Source organism: Oratosquilla oratoria, chromosome 32, assembly GCF_046742065.1.
Source record: "Oratosquilla oratoria isolate Oo_2021 chromosome 32, ASM4674206v1, whole genome shotgun sequence".
Lineage (NCBI taxonomy): Eukaryota > Metazoa > Arthropoda > Malacostraca > Stomatopoda > Squillidae > Oratosquilla > Oratosquilla oratoria.
In genome coordinates this window covers 27,965,797-27,985,315 of record NC_134808.1, presented here as the reverse complement: position 1 = coordinate 27,985,315, position 19,519 = coordinate 27,965,797, and the positions used below count along the sequence as shown (strand labels likewise).

Genomic DNA, 19,519 nt, shown 5'->3' with positions numbered 1-19,519 from the left:
GTTAAATATATATTTTGTCCATCTTCATTAACTTTTTTTGTTGTGTTTTGCAACCTTAGCATTGGTGCCAGGACAATTTTATTCAACTTGCAGATATCTCCCTCCACACTGTGATGTTTAAGAAAGATAAGCATAAAAAATATAGATGCAGGATTTGTATGGTGACATTTTCCAATACACATGTCACGACAAATTTCAAATTTTGTACTAGATGAAGTCAGACAAATGACTCCCAATCAAAATTATTCTTTTTCCTAATTAGAAAAAAAGAGGGAAGAAAGCAGAGAGAAAGGGGGAACTTTTCTGGCTGAGCAACTGCGCATCACCACTGGGTGAAAGGTCATGGGTTGAAGATAGTTCAAGAATGTCAGCACACAAATTTGTTGGTCATACTACATTAAACTTTCACACTTCAAAAGAATTCTTTGTAAGAGGCAATGTACAAGTCCTCTCTTAGAGGGGGAATTCCATGATGTTACACCAAATTGGTTGCAAAATTTTGTAAAACACCATACCAATTACGAAGACGAAGAGATAAGGCGTGTAGACAATGATGAAGGCTTTTATTTTGTACACAACTTTGTCAAGTCATTTGGGAGTAGGAAAACAAAAAGAACAATTATATTCATAAAAAAAGTCTGCGTTAAGAGTTTACGTGACTTACATGGCTTACATACTCTGTACATGTCTCTCATATTCACACAGGTTCAGATTTTCACCATTTTCTCCGTACAAACTATTAGAACATTGAGACGAAGGACATTTGGAATTAGAAGAAAATGTGCACTTCATATACATTTCTAGTCAGAAGCTCATATTGAGTAACATTTTACAAAAATCCTTACGGAAACTTCCTTTCAAGAATGGTCATAGAAATTATGAGAGAAAGAGGGGGGTGATGAAAAAGCAAACCATTGTTGGGGTTTAAATATTACAATTACTTCTTTTTTACTATAATCTTTATTACTATTAAATCATTTGCTTTCTTTCATGGTATTTCATTGATATTTGAGAAGTTAACAGTCAAAGAATCTCTTTGTACAGTAAGAAAGATAACTTATATGCTCATATAAAATCAAAAATCATCTTAGTTTGACAAACAACTTCTCAAATCTCAAGATTCCTGTTACACCAGGTCCTAAACCTAATTAACAAATGTACTAAAACGTTCACACATAAATTCATGAATAACATAGCACTAATGTGGTAACCAAGCCGATTGCAAACCTCAACCGAAAGTGGCAATACATGTCCTGGCACTCTGATCAATGCAGAACCTCAACCACAGTAGTTTTGTCTCTCGACATCTGACCAACTGCACATTCGGACCAACATGGTTATGTCTTTATAATGCCTGGTCATTCGCATATCTCGACCAAGGTAAATGAATGTACCTCGACTCTCAGCCAATTGCACACCATGACCAAAATGGTCATATACTATGTTGTCTTGTCAACCTGTCAAATGCATGTCATGACCTCTATGTTTTTTCAACACATCTTCACATTTGGAGCAGAACCCTAGACTCGTCTGGAAACACGTTCACACAAGGCCAACCAACTGGGTTACTTCAGCACTCTCTGCTTTTATTTTTCTTTTATCCAATACCTTAGTAGTAATGGCACAGGGAGAGGGGGGAGGAGTAGAAAGAGAGATGGAATAGCAGAATGAAGGGGTATTGGAGAAGCAGGAAAAGAGATGGAAGGAGGGGGGGGTGAGAAGAGAGAGGGAGGGAGGGATGAAAGGATGAATAACGAGAGTCAACCACTGGCTCCTTGTATTAACTGCAACTTGCCGAGTACCCTGCATCTCTCTTTTTTTTTAATACTTTCACCATAATTATAATACCTTGATTGCTCGCCTATAAACCCGTCATAGATACATACAGCCAATACTCTAGGGATCTTTGTGGCACCCCTATGAACCAGTCACAGCATTCTTTTATACTCAAGCAATTCTCCAAACATAAAGGAACGCCGAACTACTTCTTAACTTTTATTATCCCTTGTTCCTCATTTAATCCCTCCTAGGTCATATCTCTTCTATTGCTTCTATGGTAGGGGTTAAGAATTCTACCACAGTGTCTCACATATGTTAGAGGTAAATGGAAACGGGGTGAAGTGAGGGGACTAGGGATTAATTTTTTTTTTCTTGCAGAATTAAGGCATGCTTTGACTTGGCCATCCCTCTTACAAAGAGGGAAAAAATCCACTGGTATATACAACTAAGGGAGGGGGGGAATAAAATTAGGTAATAATATTTTTCCTCAGAAATTGCTAAATTATATAATCAAGTCTATAAAGAGATGCAGATATATATAAAAAATAAAAACATTTATAAAGTAAAAATTGCGTGTGAAAAAAGACGTCCTTATTCACATGGGTGTATGTACTTTTCTTCACCCTCTCCCATGTTCTACCAAAACCCAATTCCTACTCATCGTATGGTACAAGTCATTCACCATTGTTTCTCTCACCAATTCAATATCCCACCATATCCCCTCTGACATCCCACACTTCACAGTTGCATTGTCTTTTCTTCCGACCCGACTGCCAACTACCTTAAAAAGAAGATAAAACATAAACAATTACAACAGGAATCTCGCACTTTGACATGAGCTTAGTAACACAGCTGAAAGACAACACACTCATACTATCATAATGTGACTTATATACACGCACACACATTCCCAAGCGCGTGCATACACACAGATGCACGCGCACACTGTATTAAAAGCGAGTGCGTATGTACACGCTGGAAACGTCATGTTCCCCATAACCCAGTCGTTTAGCATGCTTGAACACTTCATTGGTGGCTGCTGTTAGCGGCAAAGGTAGCTCAAGTGCATCGCCCATTAGCATCCCTAGTCTCAGGTCCTTCTGCATGTGTTGGAGGGGCTGGTGAGTTGGAAAGCCTCCTTCGATGATGGCTGAAAAAAGTAAATTAAATAATTATAAATGATTGTCTTCATTGACAATGGCTGAAAAAATAAATAAACGAAAAATATACAAATAAAATAAATACATACATATACCAAAGGCTTCTTCCCCCTTACAAGTGAGGTAGCCAAAAAACAAAGACATAAAATCCACTACCCATTCCATCCCCACATATTCTACTCCCATTCACCCCCCCTACCTCCCTCTTATCTTGGCTCCTCCTGGATGACGGGTCATCCCTGCATCTTGTCCACTGCCCTGGGTGAAGCAGTGTCGCAACACACATCACATCTACAGCAAGGCTGCTTCATTTAATCAGCAACCCCCTCTCCATCCCCTCATGCAGAAAAAGAGAAGACAGGGAGAAATACCTTCAGGCTGTGTCAAATTATTTTTCACATACTCCCTCACCCCACCATCCCTTATATGCATCACAGCATCACCCATACACAATCATTCTCCATTCATCCCAATCTTCTGTCTTTTCCAGTCCTTACTCAACAGACAATCCTCTCTTTCCCAATGGCCCTTTTACCCCATTCATCTATCTCATCCTTGGTTGCCCCTCATGTTCACTCCTTCCACCTCTGCCTTTCACACCTCTTTTACTAATCTTTCTTCACTCATTCTTTCCATGTGTCCAAACCATCCCAATACTTTTTCATCAACCCTGTCTCCCAACTCCCTTTCCACCCATTCTCCTCCTCACCTCCTTGTTTCTCACTCTGTCAAGCCTAGTAACCTCTATCGTACTTCTCAGGAACCTCATATCAAACACATTCAAACTCTCTTCTGTTCTATGTTTCTGCCCCATACAGTGCTGTCAACACAAACACTCCTTCATATAATCTACCCTTAGCATCCAATCCCAAATGTCTATTTCTCAATACACTTTTTAATCCCCCAAGGTTTTTACTTTATTCTCTCAATCAACATTACCTACACCTCCACTCCTCCCTTTCCTGCCACATTTGCACTCAGTATCTAAATCTATCCACTTCCTCCAGTCTCTCTCTCCTTTAATACTCACTTCCAGTCTGCTGCCACTTTCTCTCCTTGTACATCTTGTCACATTACTTTTACCCACATTATCATAACTTCCTTCTTTTGCACACCTTCTCAAACTCTGTCATTAACGTCCTCTGATCCTGCCACAAGTGCAGTGTTGTCAGCAAACAACAACTGGCTTATGTCCCACTTTTCTCCATTTTCTTTAATCATCTCCAATCCCCAACCTACCCTTGTGTTTACCTCTCACTCCACCCCATCAATGTATAAATTGAACAGCCAAGGCTACATAACACATCCCTGGCAAAGTCCCACCTTTACCTCAAACCCCTCACTCTCTCCATTTCTGATTCTAACACAGGTTCTACTACATACATACATATACCAAAGGCTTTTTCCCACTTACAAGGGAGGTAGCCAAAAAACAAAGGCATAATAACCACTCCCACCCATTCCATCCCCACATACAGACGCTCCTCTACTTACGTTCATTCGTTTTACGTTTTTTCGATTTTACGTTTGAACTGACGGTAAAAAAAAATTGTAAAAATTTTTTTTTTGAGTGAATTTTTTAGTTTACCGCGCTCTCCGTAGTTCAAACGATACTTGCGCACGATGCTGCGTCCATTGTTTACATTGCGCAGACGAACTGAAAATGCCTTGCCTCCTCCTCCTCCTCCATCTCAATTTATGTTGCTTAAATTTAATCTATTTGAAATTAATGTTATTATTTTACAATGTTATGTGTTTAATTAATGATTTAGGGGTGTTTTATAAGATACGGTAATAGAATTTACCGATGTATAGTACAGTAACAACTTACGTTCATTTTCAACTTACGTTCGGCTGTTCAGAACGTAACTAAAACGTAAGTTGAGGAGCGTCTGTACTCCACTCCCATGTTTTATAAGATACGGTAATAGAATTTACCGATGTATAGTACAGTAACAACTTACGTTCATTTTCAACTTACGTTCGGCTGTTCAGAACGTAACTAAAACGTAAGTTGAGGAGCGTCTGTACTCCACTCCCATCCACCCCTTTCCCTCCCTCTTATCTTGGCTCCTCCTGGATGATGGGTCATCTCTGTATCTTGCCTACTGCCCTGGGTCAGAAGCAGTGTTGCAAGACAGCACATCCACAGCAAGGCTGCTTCATTAAATCAGCTAACTCCCCCTCCATCTCCTCATGGAGAAATGAAGAAGACAGGGAGAAATATTTTCAGGATGCATCATGCTCTACTACTCTCATTCATAAAAACTCTTGACTGCTTTCCTCCTACCCCATATATCTGCAATACCTCCCAGTGCCTTCCTGTCTTCCCTGTCATGAGCCTTTTCCAAATCCAATCTTACCCTTCTTAAAGCTTTCTCACATACTGTCTTGCCACAAAAATCTGATCCATGGAACCCCTACCTGTCCTAAACCTACACTGTTTCTCTCCTAATCCTCTCAATCAAAACCCTCCTGTAAGCTTTCCCAATTACACTTAACAAACCGATCCCTCCGAAACTACTACACTCACACTTGTCCCCTTTCCATTTGTAAATTGGAACTATACAGGCACTCCTCCAGTCCTCCTGCACTCTACCAAAAAACAAAGGCATAAAAACCACTCCCACCCATTCCATCCCTCTCTTGCACACTCCACTCCCTCTTATCTTGGCACCTCCTGGATGATGGGTCATCCCTGCATCTCTTTTGAACATTAAATGACCTAACCAGCCAGTCCACCATCACTGTAACCCCCTATTTTTAGACATTCTGCATGATACCCATCCAACCCCGGTGACTTACCTGCTCTCATCATCTTAACAACTGCCTTCACCTCATCTTTCCTTATTTCTCCTCCATTTTTCTCACTCATCACTGTCATTTTTTTTAGTGCATCCCACTGCAACTACTTTTCCTTCCCTATCCTCCTTCATATTTAGCATACATACATATACCAAAGGCTTCTTCCCCCTTACAAGGGAGGTAGCCAAAAAACAAAGGCATAAAATCCACTCCCATCAATTCCATCCCCACATACTCCACTCCCATCCAGCCCCCTCCCTCCCTCTTATCTTGGGTCCTCCTGGATGATTGGTCATCCCTGCATCTCGCCCACTGCCCATCTTCCTCTTACTGCAGTCTCATTTTCATCTCTCCATCTGCACCTTTTACTTTTTCTTCTCTTCTTGATTTGCTTTCTCTTCCTCTTTTAATTTCTTTCCAAAACATCTTCTTATTACTTTCCAATTTTTTTGTCATACTCTTACCCCATTTCACATTTGCACTCCCATTTGCCTTCTTTATCTAATAGGAGGGAGGGAGGGGGGTGGATGGGAGTGGAGTCTGTGGAGACAAAATAGGTGGGAGTGGTATTTATGCCTCTGCTTTTTGGCTACCTCCTTTGTAAGGGGGGAAATGCCTTTGGTATAATTATGTTCTTTTCTTTGTACCTCTCGTATGATCCTCTCGTCCTATTTTGTAATAATCTGTGAATGCTTGCTTCTTCTCTTCTACAAACTTTTTTGTTTTCTCACCCCACCACTCGCTACTCTTCCTTCTATTTCCTCCCATCCTCCTTGTTCCACACACCATCTTTGCACACCTTGTGACTCCTTCCTTGAACCATCCCCATTCCTCCTCCACTCCTAGTTCTACTCTATCCTTCACTCCTCTCTCAGTTTCTTCTTATATTCCTCATTTTCTTTCTCATTTAAGCAGTTTACTTTAAGCACTTCCCTACCTTCTTTTCTTTTCCTTCTCCATCTATCCTCCACTCCAAACTTACCTTCCACAAAAAACAAAAACAAAACTCTTCCTATTATACTCCTGATTACCACTATATAGTCCATTAATGCCCTATCTACCTTCCATCCACTACTCTCTCCCATGTGTACTTATGCTTGATTTTTTCCTAAACACTGTATTTGCTATCATCAGATCTCTTAATAAATAAACAATTAAAATTACCGTGTCTCGCACCTGGTCAGTGGATGGGTGACAGATGGAAGTGGGATGGGTGCATGCCTTGGCTGACTACCTTACTTATTAGGGGGAAGAAGCCTTTGGTATATACAGACAGACAGAAATGATGAAAAAGGTATCTGTGGATGAATGCAAAGAAAAGACTGCATGGAGTGATCTTGAAATATATGAAAGGAAGACAGTAAGACTGAGTGGTTTTAGAGATGAAATGTTTGAGAAATATGTTAAGTGTTACAAGAATGGCAACAAATGAGTTTGTCGTAGGCTGATGATTCGGATTACATTGTGAAATTCCCCTTATTAGGACAGTGCTCCTTAAAAAGGACTTTGTAGCATGGAATTTAATAAATCATGCCCTTAGTTCACCTTGCTGGTGGCAGGTTTGAACAGACATTCCCCTCTTCCCCAAAGCCCCTTTCACCCCATCCATCCATCTCATTCTAGGTCATGTTCACTCCTTCCACATCTGCCTTTCATACCTTATACTAGTCTTTTTTCACTCATTCTTTCCATGTGTCCAAACCATCCCAATACTCTTTCATCCACCCTATCTCCCAATTCCCTTACCACCCCCGTTCTCCTCCTCACCTCCTCATTTCTCACTCTATCATACTTCTCAGACACCTCATCTCAAACACATTCCAACTCCTTCTATCTTCCTCGCTTATGTTCCATGTTTCTGCCCCATACAGTGCACTCATAAAATAGTCTCAAATGCGACAAATGGAATCATTATTATTACTAGAATGGACAATGAGAAATATGGAGGTGAAGCAGACAAAATTTCTTTCTTGAAGCCCATTCATTTGTTTTCTACTACCGTTTGCCTCTTATCTTTCACTTATGCATACATACCAAGAGGCCTTCACCCTCTTATAAGACAGGTGGTTAAGTTGAAGAATGCAACCACCCTTCTCCAGGGAATACTATTATGCCAGAGTGGTTCTTGTTTGTTACATGACAAGCTAAGATGAGAGGGTGGATGGGAGTGGAGTGGGTGGGAATGAAATGGGTGGGAGTGGGTATATGCCTTTTGACTTGGCTACCTTCTTGGTAAGGGGTAAAAAGCCCCTGATATATAGAATAAAGAATAGATAGATTCTTGTTTGCTGTGGTAGGGATTTCTCACTTTGGTAGGTGTCTAGGGGAGTATGGAATTTGGGGGTCTATCTGGGAGTGCTTGTTTTATGATTAGTATGTAGTGGGCAGGGTGCAGGGATGACCCGTCATCCAGGAGGTGCTCAGATGAGAGGGAGGGTGGGAGGGGTGTGGAGTGTATGTAGGGATGAAATGGGTGGGAGTGTTTTTATGCCTTTCCCTTTTTGGCTACCTCCCTTGGAAGGGGGAAAAAGCCTTGGTATATGTATGTATGTATACATTTTTGTATGGATACATTATGGGGGTACAGGTGGAAGGTTTTTAATGTGTAAATGATATGTCCACCCCACATTAAGTTAAATGTGGTTGTATGCCAAGATGGATATGTGGGTTTGATGCTTGTAATATTCATGTGCTGTTCAGTGGGGAGGATTTTGGTTTCTGGGGGTTGCCAATGCATCCAGTTAGCGTTCTTTTTCGTTATTTGTAAGACGTTTGTTTTTCACAGATGTAGTGCACCATATCATGGAGGATATGGTCAAGTGTTGTTCTCATTTTGTTTGTATTTTGTGATTAATGCTTCCTTCTAGCTGAAACCTGTGTTTACTCTTTTTAGTATGTTTAGTTTTTTATTAGACAGATATACACTTGCTGCATTGCTTCTGACCCAGGGCAATGGACAGCATACAGAGGTGACCCTTCATCCACAAGGAGCTAAGAAAAGAGGAAGGAAAGGGTGGTGGATAGGAGTGAAATGGTTGGGGGTGGGTATATGCTTTTTGACTTGGCTACCTCCTTTATAAAGGGGAAAACAGTCCCTGACATATAGATAAGTAGTTTCTTCAGTGTAAAGACTTTGATGTGTGGGGTGAAGGGTATGTGTACCAACAGTGAGACCCAATATTTTAGGAATTTTGTCCAGTGGTAGAGGGTGGATTCCAGGGCAGTGGATGGGATACAGGGAACCCGGCATCCACATGGAGCTAAGACAAGAGGGAGGAAAGGGTGGTGGATGATAGGAGTGGAATGGGTGAGTAGGTATGTGCTTTTGACTTGGCTACCTTCCTTATCAGGGGGGGGGGGAACCTCTTGGTATAAAGAATGTTATATAGATAGGTAGAGGCTGACCATTTAATTTCACTGTTGGGTGTGTCACATGGGTGTTGGGAGCATGCAGTCTCTGATGATTTCTGACCGGATGATGATATTCTGTTTTGTCTCAGGCTTAGTTCTAGTTTGCCAAGGTAATGACATGAATTTCTTACACCAGTAAAAGGTGCACATGCTTTTTCCCGCTTACAAGGGAAGAAGCCAAAAAAACAAAATCATAAAATCTGCTCCCACCCATTCCATCCCCACATACTCAACTCCCATTCACCCCTGTCCCTCCCTCTTATCCTGGCTCTTCCTGGATGACAGGTCATCCCTGCATATTGCCCACTGCCCTGGGTCAGAAGCAGTTTCACAAGACACAGCACATCCACAGCAAGGTTGATTAATTAAATCAGCAATGCCCCCTTCTCTGTCCCCTCATGCAGAAAAAGAAAAGATGGGGAGAAATCCCTTTGGGCTGCATAAAATTATTTTTTCACACATACTCCCTCACCCCCCCATCCCCCACCTTCCATGCATCACAGCATCATCCATACACAACCATTCTCCATTCACCCCTATCTTCTGTCTTCTCCTGTCCTTCCTCAACAGACATTCCCCTCTTCCCCAATGCCCCTTTTACACCATCCATCTCATCCTTGGTCGCCTCCTCATGTTCACTCCTTCTACCTCTACCTTCCACACCTCTTTTTATAATCTTTCCGCACTCATTCTTTCCACATGTCCAAACCATCCCAAAACTCTGTAAATCATACTTCTCAGCACTTCATCTCAAACACATTCAAACTTCTCCTCTCTTATGTTCCATGTTTCTACCCCGTACAGTGCTGTCTGCACAATCACTGCTTAATACAATCTCCTCTTGGCATCCATTCCCAAATGTCTATTTCTCATACATATGTGGTAAAACACACAAAACAGGGGCAAAAATTATGAGTTTATAAATTCATGAGTATGATATACCTGAGGCTGTAATGCATGAGTAAAAGTGGGTGGGTGGGTGAGGGAGTATGTATGAAAAATAACTTGACACAGCTCGAAAGGATTTCTTCCCAACTTCACTTTTTCTGCATGAGGGGATGGTTGGGGGGGGGGGGGATCAATTAAATGAAGTTACCTTGTTGTGCCTTCACTTTTCTTTTTAGGATATGTGCCCCGTGGGGCTACAGGGAGAAGGATGCCTAGTCCCTCTCCCCGTCCCTTTCTTCTCGCCTCTTACGATCCAAGTGGGATACTTGGTGGCAGTATTCTTTTCCTCCACCACAGGGAATTCCTCCATCACAGAAAGAGAATACTCAGAGAAATAGTACAGGACAGCAACAAGGGACGGAGAGGGGGGGTCGCCGATTGGATGAAGCGGCCTTGCTGTGTCTTGCGACACTGCTTCTGACCCAGGGCGGTGGGCAGGGTGCGGGGATGACCCGTCATCCAGGAGGTGCTCAGATGAGAGGGAGGGTGGGAGGGGTGTGGAGTGTATGTAGGGATGAAATGGGTGGGAGTGTTTTTATGCCTTTCCCTTTTTGGCTACCTCCCTTGGAAGGGGGAAAAGCCTTGGTATATGTATGTATGTATGTATCTTGTTGTGGATGTGCTGTGTCTTGTGACACTGCTTCTGACCCAGGGCAATGGGTGAGATGCAGGGATGACCAGTCATCCAGGAGGAGCCAAGATAAGAGGGAGGGATGGGGGTGAATGGGAGGAGTATGTGGGGATGGAATGGGTGGGAGTGAATTTTATGGCTACCTCCCTTGTAAGGGGGGAAAAAGCCTTTGGTCTATTATGTATGAATGATGAAATACCTTTGCCTTTCTAAATTATGAGAAGGCACTAATGAAGGGTGAACATGCATACATGTGAGGAAACACAGGTACACATATACATACAAAATGGGGGTGAAAATGACCGGTTTACAAATTAATGAGCATAAGATACCTTTGCCTTTCTCAATCATGAACAGGCACCAAAGAAGGATGTACATGCACATGTGCATATGAAAACATATACACACACATGCACCAAGCACAAAAATGAGTATAAAGAAATTAGAAAGAATCCAATGAGTAATGACAAAGATGGCCCCAACACTTTCAAAATTGACATACAAAGATTGTCTAAACTGGAACTACCAACACTGGAAAAAAGAAGAGAAAGAGATCTATTGGCCATTTACAGAATCATGAAAAGCATGGAGATCCTTCACAGAAAAGACTTATTAAACTGGGATAAAAGAAAAACAAGAGGACATGAAAAACTCAAAAAGGATAGTTATAGAAGAGATATAGAAGAAGAAAACACTTTTCCACACAAGGTGGTGGATGTCTAGAACAAACTGGACAAAATAATAGTGTGCAAAAACCATACAAGAATTTAAGAACAACCTAGCTGCTGAGAGATACAGATGGTCACTACAAGCATATCTACCCTTCCTGTATAATACAGCTAGGTAAATACAAAATGGGAGCAAAAATGACTAGTTTACAAATTCATGAGTATGAAATACCTTTACCTTCCTTGATCATGAGTGGGGACCAATGAAGGGTGTATATGCACATGTGCATGTGGGAAAACACACACACATGCACACAAAATGGGGATAAAAATTACCTTTGCCTTTCTCGATCATGAGTGGGCAAGCCAAGGAGGTGAGCTCCATAATCTCCATCACATCCTTCTGTTGAAGACCTGCTCTGTCAGCTAGTGCCATGCCCTCTGCTAGGCCTGCCAAGGTAACACCAGCCATCACCTGCAGTACCAAGTTCATCTTGCTTGCATTGCCCACCTCACCTGCAAAATATTAAGTCCAATGATACATACATATTAAACCAAATAATTTGTGGCCAGTCACACACATATATACATATATATATATATATATATATATACATACATATGCAAATAAATCACAAAAACACGATTCACAAAATGTGTAATAAAACCACTTGTAAAATAAAATGAAAGGTGACCAAACTTTTTCATCTATTTAAGACCTTTGCAAAGGTACAGAATAAGGAAACAGTGACAATATATATATATATAAAAAAGAAGCACACTAGGGGGGAATTAGGACAGGTCCATTGTGACCTCACTCTTTCAGCACTGCCGGACATTTGAGCCAGCTACTGTCAACAATTTTGTATGTTAAAGTTATCTAATCTATACATTCCCATACTCATATTCATGTTCTCAAATGAAGCTTTTATATAATATGATTCTACAATATTCCTCTCCTTAATGTCCTTACTTACGACAATTTTCTTTGTGTTATCCCAATCAATGCAATGATTATCCCTTAAATGTAAAAACAATCCACTTGAAACTTGCCCTGTTTTGATGTTATATTTATGTTGGTTTATTCTCAATTTTAACTCCTTGCCTGTTTGTCCAATATAATTAAAGTTACAATTTTTGCAAGGGATACTATAAACACAGCTTTATTACAAGCAGGTGAATTTTTAATCAACCTGTTTTTAACAGTGTTGTTATTTTTAAAATGTAAAAAAAAAAAAAAAAAAAAAAAAAAAAAAATCCCACACAGTGATAGATACTTGGAACAAATTGGACAAAGAAACAGTGTGTGCAAACACTATTAAGATTTTAAGAAAAAACTTGATGCCAAGAGATAACTCAGTAAATACACATGCACACACACACACACTTGGTGGCGCAGTTGGTAGAGCACTGAACTGCCACGATAGTGGCCTGGAGTTCCTGGTTCGAATCCTGCCCAGGGCCGAAATTATTTCGGTACCACTGCGCTTCGGGTCGTTACTCTGACTCTCGTGGGCGGGGAGTTGGGTGTGTGTGTGTGTGCAAGGTCATAGCATTACCCATAGATCGGACCTACGAGCTCTGAGCTCTCTTCCAGGAGGGAAATAGCTGTTGATCACGAGTCCAACACGTGATCCAAAGACCAAGTGAATACACACACACACATCCCTCTTTTCTTGGCTCCTCCTGGATGATTGGTCATCTCTGCATCTTACCCACTGCCCTGGGTCAGAAGCAATGTAGCAAGACCAATTTACAAATTAACGAGTACAAGATACCTTTGCCTTTCTCAATAATAGGTCACATAAACCATTGAATGCCTACAGTATATAAATTCTATCTGTATACCAAAGGCTTTTCCTCCTTATTAGGAAGGTAGCTAAGTCAAAAGTCATGTAACCACTCCCATCCACCACCCTCTCTTCCCTCTCATCTTAGCTCCTTGTGGATGATGGGTCATCCTTGTATCCTGCCCTGGGTCTGAAGCAATGCACCAAGATATGGTACATCTACAGCAAGGCCACTTCACTGTATTGGTGACTCACCCTCTCCATTGTCTAAATTTTGAATGTGACAACACCCTGGGGTCTCACAATTCGACAAAGTTAGGGCAGTTTTTGAGGCTTTGAAATGTGAATCACTTCTATCTTAGCAGTCAGTTTGTCTGCTAAGATGAAAGTGATCTGTGTTTTGAAAAATCGTGTTTCTATTACTCAAAAAACACCCTAACCCTATCGAATTGTGAGACCCCTGTGTATGTATTTATGGCCTTATCTCCCTTTTAATAAGGGTGCCTGAGTCAATGAACACGTCTACATAACAGGTCCTATTTCTATTTATGGAATCTTATTGTGAAACAGCTCCAGATAACCGAAGAGAACAGAAGGAAAAAAACAATGTAGAATCAATTATGATAAAAGTTGAAAGCAGTTACAGGAAAAGTAGAAAATTTGTAGTAGTGTATGTGCTCCCCAAAACACAGTCCTGGACAGAAAGAGATCATTCTAAAATGTTGGAAGATACAAAATATGAACTAACAAATATACTGAAAGAGGAAATATAGTAATTCAGGGTGGTGGGCAAGGTGCAGGGATGACCCGTCATCCAGGAGGTGCTCAGATGAGAGGGAGGGTGGGAGGGATGTGGAGTGTATTTAGGGATGAAATGGGTGGGAGTGATTTTATGCCTTTCCCTTTTTGGCTACCTCCCTTGAAAGGGGGAAAAAGCCTTGGTATATGTATGTATGTATGGGTGATTTTAACTCAAAAGAAATATGTTGGGAAGAAATGACTGTGAAGGGTGGAGAAGACCTTAGGGGAAACATACTACTTGATATGACCATTGAATACACAACGACTACGTGGATAAAGGAAAATACCAGCTACAGAAACAATGAGGAACCATTGAGACTAGATCTAATACTTATATCTGAACCTGAAATTGTGAACAGAATTGATTACAAAATTCCAATAGGGAAGAGTGACCATGTACTAATAGAATTCGAACTAAAAGAGCAAGTGGACTTAAGAAGAAATGAGAAACATAGAAAAGGAATTTTGAGAAACTCAAAAAATCCTTTCAAAATGCAAACTAGGATAACTTCCTAAATGAAGAAACAAAGATGGAAGATAAATGGAATATACTAAAAGAAATTTATAATGAGGGAGTGAACAAATGTACCACAACAAAGAGTAGTGAAGCTAAGGATAAAAGAGACATACATACATATACCAAAGGCTTTTCCCCCTTACAAGGGGGGTAGCCAAAAATAAAAAGGCCTAGAAATCACTCCCACCCATTTCATTTCCCATATATTCCACTCCCCTCCACCCTCCTTCCTATCTTGGCACCTCCTGGATGATGGGTCATCCCTGCATCCTGTCCACTGCCCTGGGTCAGAAGCAGTGTCGCAAGACACAGCACATCCACAGCAAGGCCGCTTCATATATTCGGCGACCCCACCACCCCCGGTCCCCTCATGCAGGAAAGGAGAAGACGGGGAGAAATCCCTTCAGGCTGCATCAATTTTTTTTTCTCATACATACTTCCTCACCCCCCATCCCCCACCCACTCCCCCTCATCTATACACAACCCTTCTCCATTCACCCCTATCTTCTGTCCTCTCCCGTCCTTCCTCTACAGACATTCCTCTCTTTTGTAAAGGCTCTTTCCCCCATCCATCCATCTCATCCTAGGATGCCCCCTCATATTCACTCCTTCCACCTCCGCCTTCCACAGTTCTTTTACTAATCTTTCGTCACTCATTCTTTCCATGTGTCCAAACCATCCTAATACTCTTTCATCAACCCTATCTCCCAGCTCTCCTCTTCATTTCTCACTCTATCTAGCCTAGTAACCCCTATCATACTTCTCAGACATTTCATTTCAAACTACTTCTTTCTTCCTCTCTCATGTTCCATGTTTCTGCCCTGTACATTGCTGTTAGCACAATCACTCCTTCATATAACCTCCTCTTCGCATCCATTCCCAGATGTCTATTTCTCATTACACTTTTTAATCCACCAAGGCATTTACTTGCTTCTCTCAATCTACATTCTACCTCCACCCCCCACTCCCCCCTTTCCTGTCACATTCACACCCAAGTATCTGAAACTATCCACTTCCTCCAGTTTCTCACCCTTGATGCTCACTTCCAGCTTACTGTCACTCTCTCCCCTTGTACATCTCATCACCTTACTTTTGCCCACATTTATCTTCAGCTTCCTTCTTTCACACACCTTCTCAACCTCTGTCACTAACTTCCTCAATCCCTACTCTGATCCTGCTACAAGCGCAGTGTCGTCAGCAAACAACAGCTGGCTCACCTCCCACTTTTCTCCATTTTCTTTAATCATCTTCAACCCCTTGCATTCACCTCTTGCACCACCCCATCCATGTAAAGATTGAACAGCTTGGAAAAGATGGAAAAAAAAGATAAAAAAAAATTAGTAAATACACATACATACATACATATACCAAGGCTTTTTCCCCCTTCCAAGGGAGGTAGCCAAAAAGGGAAAGGCATAAAAACACTCCCACCCATTTCATCCCTCAATACACTCCACACCCCTCCCACCCTTCCTCTCATCTGAGCACCTCCTGGATGACGGGTCATCCCTGCACCCTGCCCACCGCCCTGGGTCAGAAGCAGTGTCGCAAGACACAGTACATCCACAGCAAAGCCGCTTCATTTAATCGGCGACCCCCCCTCTCCGTCCCCCTTTGCATATAAGGAGAGGACGGGGAGAAATCCCTTCAGGCTGCGTCAAAATTTACTCACACATACTACCCCACCCCCCACCCCCCGCCCATTCCTCCTCATGCAGTCACAACATCATCCATATACAACCATTCTCCACTCACCTCTGTCTTCCGTCCTCTCCCTTCCTTCCTCAACAGACATTCCCCTCTTCCCCAAAGCCCCCTTCACCCCATCCATCCACCTCATCCTAGGACGTCCCCTCATGTTCACTCCCTCCACATCTGCCTTCCATACCTCTTTTACTAGTCTTTCTTCACTCATTCTTTCCATGTGTCCAAACCATCCTAATATTCTTTCATCAACCCTATCTCCCAAATCCTTTTTCACCCCTGCTCTCCTCCTCACCTCCTCATTTCTCACTCTATCTAGCCTAGTAACCCCCACCATACTTCTCAGACACCTCATCTCAAACACATTCAAACTCCTTCTCTCTTCTTCTCTTATGTTCCACGTTTCTGCCCCATACAATGCTGTTGGCACAATCACTCCTTCATACAGTCTCCTCTTCGCATCCATTCCCAAATGTCTATTTCTCATTACACTCTTTAAACCACCAAGGCATTTACTCGCTTCTCTCAATCTACATTCTACCTCCACCTTCACTCCACCTTTTCCTGCTACACTTGCACCCAAGTATCTAAAACTATCCGCTTCCTCCAGTCGCTCTCCCTTAATGTTCACTTCCAGTCTACTGCCACTTTCACCCCTTGTACATCTCATCACCTTACTTTTACCCACATTTATCTTTAGCTTTCTTCTATCACATACTCTCCCAAACTCTGCCACCAGCTTCCTCAATCCCTCCTCTGACCCTGCCACAAGCGCAGTGTCGTCTGCAAACAACAGCTGGCTCACCTCCCACTTTTCTCCATTTTCTTTAACCATCTCCAATCCCTGACTCACTACCCTAGCATTCACCTCTCGCACCACCCCATCCATGTATAAGTTGAACAGCCAGGGCGACATAACACATCCTTGACGAAGTCCCACCTTTACTTCAAACCACTCACTCTCTCCATTTCCAATCCTAACACATGCTCTACTACTCACATAAAAACTCTTGACAGCTCCCAAAAGCTTTCCTCCTATCCCATAAATCTGCATAACCTCCCACAGTGCCTTTCTGTCTACCCTATCATAAGCCTTTTCCAGATCCATAAAAGCCCAAAAAACATCCTTCCCCTTTCCTATAGCTTTCTCACATATCTGTCTTACCACAAAGATCTGATCTACACAACCTCTACCCGTCCTAAATCCACACTGTTCCTCACCAATTACTCCTTCTGTTCCTCTCCTAATCCTCTCAATTAAGATTCTCCCATAAGCCTTCCCTACTACACTCAACAGGCTAATCCCTCTGAAATTACTACATTCACACTTGTCCCCTTTTCCCTTGTAAAGAGGAACTATACAGGCACTACTCCAGTCCTCCGGTACTCTACCCTCTCTCCAGCAAACATTAAATAATCTCACCAACCAGTCCACCATCACTGAACCTCCCTTTTTCAGACATTCTGCATGACATCCATCCAGACCAGGTGCCTTACCTGCTTTCATCATCTTTACAACTGCCTTCACCTCATCCTTCCTTATTTCTCCTCCATTCTCCTCACTCATCACTCTCATTTTCTTCGTATTTCCCACTGCAGCTATCTTTCCCTCCCTATCCTCCTTCACATTCAGCAACTCCCTAAAATATTCTGCCCATCTTCCCCTCACTGCCATCTCTTCCATTATCAACTCTCCATCTGTACCTTTTACCTTTTCTTCCCTACTTGATTCACCTCCTCTTCCTCTCTTAATTTCTTTCCAAAACATCTTTTTATTACTTTCAAAATTTTCTGTCATACTCCTACCCCATTTCACATCTGCTCTCCTCTTTGCCTCCTTTACCTTTTGCTTTACTTCTCTTTTCTTTTCTTTGTACGTCTCATATGACTCCCCTGTCCTCTTTTGTAACCAATCTGTGAATGCTCGCTTCTTCTCTTCTACAACCTTCTTTGTTTCCTCATCCCACCATTCACTACCCTTTCTTCTATTTCCTCCTGTCCTTCTTGTTCCACACACCATCCTTGCACACTTTAAGACTCCCTCCTTGAACCATCCCCATTCCTCCTCCACACCCATCTCTGCTCTATCCTTAACTCCCTCCCACTCCTCCTTCAGCTTCTTTTCGTACTCCTTCTCCTTTTCCTTTTCATTCAAGGAGTTCACTCTAAGAACCTCCCTACCTTTTGTCCCTTTCCTCCTTCTCCATCTATCCTCCACTCTCAACTTACCTTCCACCAAAAAATGATCTGATATTCCCCCACCCTCTCCCCTTAGCACATGTACATCCTTAACTCTTCCTATCATAATCCTATTTACCACTACATAATCCATTAGTGCTCTATCTACCACCCTTCCCTCCACCACCCTCTCCCATGTGTACTTATGCTTGACTTTCTTCCGAAACACTGTATTTGCTATCATCAGCTCTCTTTCTAGACACATTTCCACCATCAACTCTCCACTACGATTCTTTCCTGGAACTCCACACTTCCCAACCACTCCATCGATTGGACCATTTCCCACTCTAGCATTAAGGTCTCCCAGTACTATTACATTGACATTTCTTCCTAAACCCTCTATGCACTCATTTAAATCTATCCAAAAGGCCTCCCTTTCTTCTATACTCTTCTCACTGCCCGGCCCATATGCACTTACAAAGACCCACATCTCCTTTCCCAGTTTCACCTTCATCCACATTATCCTTGAGGAAACCTCCTTCCACTCCACTACCCCTTTACCTATCTCCTCACTTACTAGAATAGCCACCCCTTCCCTCCCTCTCCCTCTCTTCACTCCTGATAACCTCCCACTTACACTCCCAAACATACACTCACCCTTCCCTTTCAACTTAGTTTCACTCAAAGCCAACACATCCAACTTTCTTCTCACAAACATACTACCTATCTCTTCCCTTTTACTCTCATCTGTACCACATCCACGCACATTAAAAGACCCAAACCTTAGGGTGCTGGCCCGAGGCCCGCCAGCACCCCTTATGCCTTTTCTTTTCATTTTAGGTAATTGCCCCTTTATGAAAAGAGAAACTATGAAAGAGATATAATTGAAAAATGCAAGGAATAACCTATTTTACAGCTACGTACATACATACATATACCAAGGCTTTTTCCCCCTTACAAGGGAGGTAGCCAAAAAGGAAAAGGCATAAAATCATTCCCACCCATTCCATCCCTGAATACACTCCACACCCCTCCACCCTCCCTCCCATCTTAGCACCTCCTGGATGACGGGTCATCCCTGCACCTTGTCCACTGCCCTGGGTCAGAAGCAGTGTCGCAAGACACAG

At 42.2% G+C, this 19,519-nt stretch overlaps 1 protein-coding gene across 2 annotated transcripts in view; it reads right to left on the bottom strand.

Moving 5' to 3' along the window:
- Positions 1-548: 548 nt before the first annotated feature.
- Ndf (Nucleosome-destabilizing factor) overlaps positions 549-19,519 on the bottom strand; it is a 132,862-nt gene continuing 113,891 nt past the window's right edge. For both annotated transcript variants that reach the window (XM_076213891.1, XM_076213892.1), the window contains 2 exons: positions 11,739-11,918; positions 549-2,929 (listed from right to left, as the gene is read on the bottom strand). In XM_076213891.1, coding sequence (XP_076070006.1) covers positions 2,730-2,929; positions 11,739-11,918 — 380 coding nt within the window. In that variant the 3' untranslated portion in view covers positions 549-2,729. The remainder of the gene's footprint in view (positions 2,930-11,738; positions 11,919-19,519) is intronic.